The 9,330-nt window shown below is 42.3% G+C and overlaps 1 protein-coding gene across 1 annotated transcript in view; it reads right to left on the bottom strand.

Moving 5' to 3' along the window:
- Positions 1-7,484, bottom strand: part of LOC116068637 (zinc finger protein 883-like) — a 29,609-nt gene extending 22,125 nt beyond the window's left edge. Inside the window, exon 1 of the mRNA XM_031338456.1 lies at positions 7,352-7,484. Within this exon, the coding sequence (XP_031194316.1) occupies positions 7,352-7,390 (39 nt within the window). The 5' untranslated portion in view covers positions 7,391-7,484. The remainder of the gene's footprint in view (positions 1-7,351) is intronic.
- Between the last annotated feature and the right edge of the window lie 1,846 nt (positions 7,485-9,330).

Here is a 9,330-nt window from a genome sequence, read left to right as displayed (position 1 = left end):
AGTCTGAGGTGGATGGTCACATGACAGGGAAGGTGTGACAGCAGGAGTCTGAGGTGGATGGTCACATGGTAGGGAAGGTGTGACAGCAGGAGTCTGAGGTGGATGGTCACACTACATCCACAGTCAGGAAGCCCAGGAAAAATGGCTGTGTGTATGCTCACTTTCCCCTTTTTGATTCTTTATGGGACTCCAGCCTATAAAATAGTGACACTCACCTCTAGGGTGTATCTTCGGAACTCAATTTAAACCTCTCTCTCAGATAAAGACACTCACAGACATACCCAGGAGTTTGTCTTCTATATCCCATCAAGTAAGGAAGCAAAAATAACCGTCATCACAAACAGATCTGTAATAGCCCAACAGCATGTACAGTTGGAAATAACTTTTTAGCTTGAATTGAATTAATGTGGATAAGGTTGTGACGCTTGCTTTTGTATAATCTATTCATTAGGACTCCTTGTTAAAATTCACAAGTAATCTAGCTTGCATGAGATACAATCAGAAGAAAGGATGAAAGGTGTTAGGTTTCATAGTCATTGTGTGAAGACTGATGGGTGTAATAAGGGCTACAATGACATGTTTGTAACACATTTTAATACTCCGCCCTGCTAATCAAAGGTACTGTTGTGCGCTACGCAGCATTTTAGTCAACAACACACAATATTATGGTAGCTCTATAACCACAAAACTCTCAAACTGAAGTTATGTGATGGCTATTCCAGTTGTCAACTCGACCATATCTGGAATGAAGTACAATTCAGAAATGGAGGGCTCACCTGTGATCCAGATCTTGAGGCTGGAAGACACAGGATTTTGATCTGGATCTTGAAGCATAGTGGCCACAAAAAGCTTAGGTCCAGGTAAGGTGATACACACCTTTAATTTCAGGAGACAGAGGCAAGCAGATTTCTGAGTTCAAGATCATCCTGGGACAGAGCAAGTTCCAAGTAAAGAATAGCTTAGGTCCAGGTATGGTGGTATACACCTTAAATCTGGGTCATTCCTTCTGCTTGAGGCCTACATAATGACAATGCAAGAAGGAAGTCTTCCTTCTTCTTCATCTGCTTGCACTTTTGCCAGCACATCTGTTGGAACCTACGTCAGGATTCCAGCTTATACAGAAGACCAGCTGAAACACCTAGCCTCATAGGACTGAGCAACTACTAGGTTCCTGGACTTCCGATTCACAGCTGCCCATTGTTGGGTTAGTTGGACTGCAGGCTGTAAATTATTCTAGTAAATTCCCTTAGTATATAGAGGCATTTCATAAGTTCTGTGATTCTAGACAACTCTGACTAATAAATGTTATAACAATTATGCAACAGTACCAAGTATGAAATTCTCTGCACACATTCAAACCCTCATATTCAGAAGGAGCTGTGGGAAGACAATGGCCAGGATCAAGTTGGTGGCAAGGATCAGGATCTGCTTCCGTGGAAATGTGGCTGGCAGGAGCTACTTATAGTCCACAATTAAGATGGATCTGCCTGTAGACTGACCTTCTTCCCTGCATTCATTCTGCAGGAATGGGGATATTTGAACTGTCCAATCAGGTGCTTTGCTGCAGGAAAAGGTGTGGGGGTAAGAGGGGCTACTGGGATAAAGTACATGAATATGTGTGACAGTGTTATAGTGATGAGAGATACAAGCTATGGCCCTTACAAAGTTCATTGGCTGGGCAATATCATGTGCCCTACTGTAACCTATATGGCTGTCATAGGGATGATACCAAGAAACCTGAAAGCAGGCCATGGTAAATCTGGGCCAGGTGGTCCAGAAGTGTAGATGTAGAAGCCACTGAAACCTGCATATCTCGCACTTACCATCTGGGCCTTCTTCACTTGTCTAGAGCCCAGTTTCACAGCTGTCCATGCATCCCCTGGCTTCTGCCCATTTATTGTGTGGTTCTAGGACCTAGGCTCTTAATCTGAATGGTGTCTTGGACTTGGGCTCTCTTCAGACGTGTCAGTGTCCATGTGCCCACAACCCCCCACACTCTGGAGTGACAAACGGAGCAGGGACAATCAGGTAATGTGTGGCTTAGTGCGTAGGACTGTCCACACCTTAAAGAGAATAAAAAGTACTTTCTTCCAAGTCAACATGGAGTGGCTGTTGCTTAGCAACATGGATTTAGGTAGAAGTGGTTACATGAACCTTGGTGGTCCCAAAACAAAGTCCTAAATGAAGGCCTTACTAAGCACAGCAGTGTAGCTCTCAGGGAAGTGGCTGTATCAGTTACTCCTCTGCTGCTATGATAAAATTTCATAACCAAAAGCAACTGAGGGAAGAGTTTATTTTGGCTTATGGCTTAAGAGGAATGGGAGTCCATCACAGCAGGGAAAGCATGGGACGATGGCAGAAGCAGGAAACTAGCTGATCACACTTGGATCCATGCACAGGAAATAGAGGGAGACTAGGAAGCGGGGCAAAGCTATAAATCCTCAAAGCCTGCCCACTGTTGTGCTTCCTCCCACAAGGCTAAACCTCGTACGCGTTCAACCCAGCACAACCCAGCACAACTGGGGGCCAAATGTCCAAATACAGGAGCCTGTGGGGGACATTCCTCATGTAAATCAACACAATGGGTTAAAGCAAAGTGGGCAACCTTCTAGCATAAGCCGCAGGTGCTATCTGTAGTTAGCTTTGGGGTGGTGGGTCTGTTACGTTAACCCATTCCAAACGGTTTACCTGTTACAAAGGGCATCTATCTTTTAACACAGGTGGTAGTAATTATGTGTTCCTGTGATACTTCACTAAGCTATATAATTTTTTGTCATATTTTTCTTTTGTTCAAAGAAATGTTTATCATATAAAATATGATGGGCGGAAACATTAAAAAGGAGGGCTTGTATAAGGACTCCATAAAAGACAAGGGGTCATGGGTATGCTAATTCTGCTGGCTATGGTACTGGGGTTATGAATGTAAACATGCTAGTAAACAAAAATATATGTAAATCATGTTAATTATAAGCCAATAAACTTAAAAAGAGATACATTCAATCCTAGTGTTAAAAATGAGCACACAATCTTCATTAGAGATAAACAATATTAGATAAAACAACAAAGAGACTAAAAATTCATTGCCTAATCTCCGATCTCAATAATGAAAAAAAAATTGCTTAAAAAAAAAAAAAGATGTGGCTGACAAGATGGTTTCTCTGGTAGACACAAAGGGCTTGACACCAAGATTGATGACCTCAGTTTGATCTCCAAGACCCACATAGTGGAAGGAGAAAATGACTCTGAAACAATTTCTTCTGGAATCCATATAGTCTGTCTCACTCATTCACTCACTCATACATACAAAAATAAGTAAATAAATACAATTTTCAAAAAAGGCTGGAGGGGGAACTAAAAAAAATCAAAAGTAATGAGGTATCAAAAAGGAACATATTAAAGAGAATGTCAGCAATTCTAGGTAACTTCAATATAGAAGAGTTCAATCTTAATTTGTATTATATATTTGAATTCATATCTCACATCATAGTAGAGATGCCCTATGAGAAATGATGCTGACATTCTGTAAACATTATGGAGTAAACTTATACAAAAAAGTTAGAACCATTATCATACATGAATCTACCACAAACGTCACATCTTGATGTGTAACATGCCTATATATATAACATATATATTATAAAGCTATAGCTTATAAACTTGGCAATAAAATGAATAGAGCTGTGGATATGAAGACAGAACCCTTCAATAATTTCATGTCTTTTAGATCATAGATGACAGAAATTGGGCTGCACAGCAAGAGAGAAATACTCCTTTTCCTATGAAAACAACAGGAGCAGCAGAGGAACAGTATGGCTACAAATATCTGCATACCCTTTCCTCATTCCATGTAAGAGATAATTTCCATAGATACTAAGTATAAAAATCTAAAGGCACACTAAGACATTCAAAAGGTGTCATAGGAAATGGAGTGGTTTCTTTAATTGTACACAAACCTGTGTTTAAAAAAGAAAAACATATAATTCATCAAATAAAAGAACGGTAAAAAGATGGAGTGGCCCAGTGGGAGAGATCAAAGGTCTTACATACATCGAATCACCTTTCACAAGGGAGGAAAAGATAGAGGCCTTGGAAGAAAATTAGGCAAGAGATTTGAAAGGCTGTTTTATTCAGTAAGAACGTACATGCTCAGTAACTATAAAAAATGAAGAACACATTTAGAAATGAGAAAAAAAACCCATAAAACAAAATAACAAGATAGACAGACAGTATTAATGAACATATGGAGTAACTGAATACAAATATAAGATGGAGTGTAAGTTGTTATTCCTTTGGAGGAAATGGCTTTGACAGAGTCAATGTATTCTCTGTCACGTGTATTAATGTATGTCACGATAACACAGGAGACACAGAAATATTCATTCAGAGAGCTGAAATCCTGGGAGGTGGAGACAAGAGAAGGTATAACCAGGAAGTGACAAATAATGACGTATCCTAGGTGCCAATCACACTCAAGATCTTTTATGTGGTGTGTGTGTGGGGGGGCAGGTAACAATGAAGCATGGGTTAAGTTTTGCATAGATATTATATGCATGTGGCTTTTCACTTGGACACAAAATTTGTAAAGGAAATAGGCAGAACTTAGGATAAAATAAAAATTCACATAGGCACATAGAAAGACTAAGTTTCATATACCACTAGTGTTGAAAAGCTTATAAAGAGAACCATTTTCTCCTAAGTTAATCAATAACATTATTGCATCAAATTTCAACTTGCTTAAGTCTTACTAGGAGGAAAAAAGCACAAAATCCTGGAAATTTTCTGGAAGATTCAATATATGCATGTGTAAATGCATAATAGATGTGTTTGTGCATGTGTGTAACCACAGTATATGTGAAATTAATCTAGAATAAGAGCAATAAGATTGGCTATTAATATATGATAGTAACATATAGTATATAACACTAATACTGTAGTAACAAAGTCCAAATTATCCCAATATAAATAAAATATGCTGATGGATTTGTATGGATGTGAGGTTTGTATTAAGAGCAACAAAAAGGCACATATCAATCCAACCTTACAACAACATTGGTTAGTAGGAAAAATAATCATAAAAGAGTAAAACTTTGGCATCCAGAATGGGTGCTCAGCACTTCCTAAGCTCCCTACCCCTACCGCAGCTCACGTCATCAACACGGTCCTCCAGTCTCTCCTGGAATGAGTTTTAATGCACACCAAGTGTCTCAGTTTTAATGTATTCCATTTTAATGAATTAATCCTAATCCTCTGAACACTGGAAGGAGAAAAGACTGGGCCTGTACAAATAGCCATGAATCCCAGGAAAGAACAACTTAGGTTTAGCCCACTTAGATGCATGTCTTTGAATGCTTGGCCCCAGGGAGTGGCACTACTTGGAAGTGTGGTCTTACTGGACGGGGTAAGGCTTTACTGGGGGCAGACTTTGAGGTCTCCTATGCCCAAGCTCTGCCCAATTGGAAGTAGTCCCTTTCTGCTGCCTACGGATTAAGATGTAGGACTCTCAGCTCCTCTAGCACCAATGATGATAATGGACCTGTGAAACTGTAAGCCAGCCCTAACTAAATGTTAAGCAGGCACACAAGCACCCCCTTGGCCCTCAACTCCCAGCATTAATGAAGAAAGAGTTAAAGGTCACAGACCCCTGTGACCCCAGAAGAGGCTTGGAACACTCTCCCAGTGGCTACTTGAGTCCCACCAGGGATTGGCTATTCCCAACAGCAGACCTCCTGTAGCTTCAGCACAGAATAAATATTATCAAAACAGTGCCAGACATGGAAACAACTGGAGTTCCTTTTAGATGACAGTATACCAGGACCTTCCTTCCGGCCGCAGGGCATCTGGGTGCTCACCTGAGAGGCTGCACCCCCACACCTCAAAAGTCCTCCTAGATGAGGAGAGGACCCAGTACCCTAGAATAAGAGCAGTAAGAATGACTATCATTACACGACACTAACGTGCAGTTTGTAATTCAAATACTGTGATAAAATAGTCCAAGGGTCCCAACGCTACAAATATCATCTACTGATGGATGTACATGGATGAAAGGATTGTATCGTTAAGAGCAACATAAAGACATATCAGTATAACACATAAAATAGAATTACTAATTAATTAGAAATTAATTACTAGGTAATAGAAAAACACACACACAAGGAGCAGCAAATCCAACAGTGGACCTCTTGGGGCCTTGGCATATACTCCAAGAGACCAGAGACGGGACGATTATAAGCATTTGGGTTCAGGCACTTCAGAAACCTACCACCTGGAAAAGATGTGGAGGTGGGGATGAGGACATCTCACCGTTCCCATGGGGAAAGTAGACAAAGGTATTCCCATAAGCTGTCCTGGCCTGGAGTGGGGTAGGGAGGGAAGGACAGAAGACACCGTCTTTTTAAAACAAGGACTCAAAGCTCTTCTCTGCTTTACTCTCCTGAAATGTTCACACACAAACAACCTCGGGGACTAGAGAGACAGCTCAGCAGTTAAGAGCAGTAGCTGCGGGGCTGGTGAGATGGCTCAGCGGGAAAGAGCAGTAGCTGCTCTTCCAAAGGGCCTGGGGCTTGGTTCCCAGCATCCACATCAGGCAACTCACAGCCTGCTGTAACTTCACTTTAGGGGAATCAATTACACGCCCTCTTCTGGCACTGCCCCATTTGGTGCACTTATATACACTCAGCCATACACACACACACACACACACACACACACACACACACAGAGAAAAAAAAAAGAAATCAATTTTTCTGGTACCTGGAAGAAAACAAAAGTTTGTTTGTTTGTTTGTTTTTGAAAAAATATTGTGTTTGAGATATACCATAAGGAAAATATATCACTTGGAAGAAATGGGAGGCTTTCAGTGCAGCCGCTCTGCGGAGCACCTGTAGTAAACCCAGGACCATACAAAAAGAAAGATGTGGGCGGTAATGTGGAAGAACAGGTAGTCAGACTGCCGTGGAGCTGGCCTAGGTTCTGGATTTGGGATCTTGCTTCCCATACATTTGTGAAGTTCGGACTAGATGGGCCATGGAGAGAACGAAGGGGCTGGGAATTCTAGAGAATACAGCTCCTTTCGTGAATGACCCTTACATTCAGAGACTTTCCCCTGATGATCCACCAAGTTCTCGCCACGCATGATCCGGAGCAAATAGGCAGCCAGAACAGAGCTGCCCAGAGAAGGCTCCAGAACCCGCTGTGGTCGCCGCATCTGGAAGGACAGGACGTCCAAACTCGAGCAACCCCACAGCCCAGGGGACCCAGAACAGCCGCCCACGAGGCCTCACCACAGACCCTGCTCTGCCACAGAGCTTCCCGCTCGCGCACCGTCACCTCCGGGCGCCACATGCACACTCACCATGTCCACTTCTGGGGGACGCTGGCGTCTTCTTACCATCGCCCAGCACCCACAGCGTCACCGCGCCACCGGAGCTGCGCAACAGCTTCCCTAGCAGCGGACAGGGATTCCAATATGGAGGGTCCCAGACAAAGGCCGGGCGACAGCCAAAGCCCGCCTCCATCCTCCGTTTGTACGTCTGATTGGATACGCCTTGAGACCAGGGCCTCCGATTGGACAGAGCTTCAGGTCCTGCCCCCTGAGTGACAGTAGTTGGCGCCAGCACACAGTCTAAGGAGCCCAGGATGACAGCTCTGCAGCTGTTGGGGACTCTGGCTCCTGTTAAGTCTCCGTGTTTGGACTTTAATCAGTTCTGTAGGAGGCCTGACCCTCGGTCTTCTCCAGCTATGGGGTAGGCACTCAACCTGCTGCCATGAGTCCTGTCGCGTATATGCACAGACTTCAGTCTCTGTTAAAACCTTATGCCTTCAGGTCCTTACCTGCTAAAGTCCTCTCTGGACCACAGCTCACATTTGCATTTAATTCTATATATGAAAGTCATATATGATTATGAGTTAAATATGTGTATATGTATATTAGTCAAATATACAAATGGGAAGATGTCCGCTTTCAAAGCCATTCCAAAACTTCTGTAGTCTGTCCTCATTAGCTTTACCTTCAAAATGGAAAGAGGCTTGTAAAGTTTTCTTGTATTCAGATTAAAAATTACAGATGAAGTCAACCTTGGTGGCACATGACTGTGTGTACTCTTAGGACTTGCAAGGCAGAGTCAGGGAAATTGCAATCTCAAGTTTAGCTTGGTTGTAAGGATGAGTTTTATAGCATCTTGGAACATCTATCTGAACCCTGTCTCAAGATAAATAAATGCAACATATGAAATTGATTGTAATGGCCCATTGCACCTAAAATATCTTTATAATCTGATGAGTGAAAACTTGATGACCTTTATGTCTAAATACATCCTTCAGATGTATTTAGAGCAGTTACAAAATCCTTTTGAGAGCTATGACTTTCCTGGTCTCAGGAAGTAGAAGGGGCTGTTATATCCTGTTATACCAGCTGGGAGGGAATAGAACTCCTTACAGGTATTTCTTCTAAAGACCAAGGAACCTTAGCAGCCTAAAAGAGAACAGAGAACTTCAACCAGAAGTGCTTGCCAACAGCTGTTGGGGACAGGCTATTTTTCCAGAGATTAGACAAAGGTGGGCAGGGACTGTGGGGTCATAGGAGGATGGGATGCTGTGACTTCACATTAATCCACAGCTCCTGTCCGTGCAGTTTAACCAGAGACCGTTTTATTTCGCTATTTAGCCTTGGCCCCCAATGGTCAGGCTGGATGTCGCGTCTTCCTGTGATGTGGGGTATTGTGTGATCTCTAGCACTATGTATTTCTATACATGTTTTTTTTTTTTTGTAAACTCAGCAACATCAAATAAAAGGAAATGAAATCAATATCTATAAGGTGCCTGTTGTTAGTCCAGTAACTTGTAAGCAGTGTATCATTAAGTCCTGGTAAACTGTTTTTCTCGGTAGCCCAGAGAATGATCTGTGGTTTTGAGTAAGTGTGTTTATTGAGCGTATAGCAAGCAAAAAAGGTAAAAAAAAAAAAAAAAAAAAAGGTCTATTGCATAGACAGAAGCATCAGATTGATAGCAAAACATTAAAACCAGAGTTTACAATACCCAGCAGGGACAACTGGAGGAACCTGACTAAGAGAGCTGGAGAAATGGCTTAAGAATACTTCAAGTTCAGTCCTGAGGACCAGAGTTCAGATCCAGTACCCATATCAGGTGACTCAAAAACATCTGTAACTTCAGTTCCAAGGGGTCCTATGCTCTCTTCTGGCCTCCGGGGCACCTTCATGTACATGTGTGCATACAAACACATATATGTATACACATAAAACACACACACACACACACACACACACACACACACACATATGTGTGGGGGGGCACCAAAGTAACAAAACGAGAAAT

The sequence above is a fragment of the Mastomys coucha genome, unplaced genomic scaffold (assembly GCF_008632895.1).
Source record: "Mastomys coucha isolate ucsf_1 unplaced genomic scaffold, UCSF_Mcou_1 pScaffold22, whole genome shotgun sequence".
NCBI classification, from domain to species: domain Eukaryota; kingdom Metazoa; phylum Chordata; class Mammalia; order Rodentia; family Muridae; genus Mastomys; species Mastomys coucha.
This window is presented reverse-complemented; position numbering and strand designations above follow the sequence as displayed.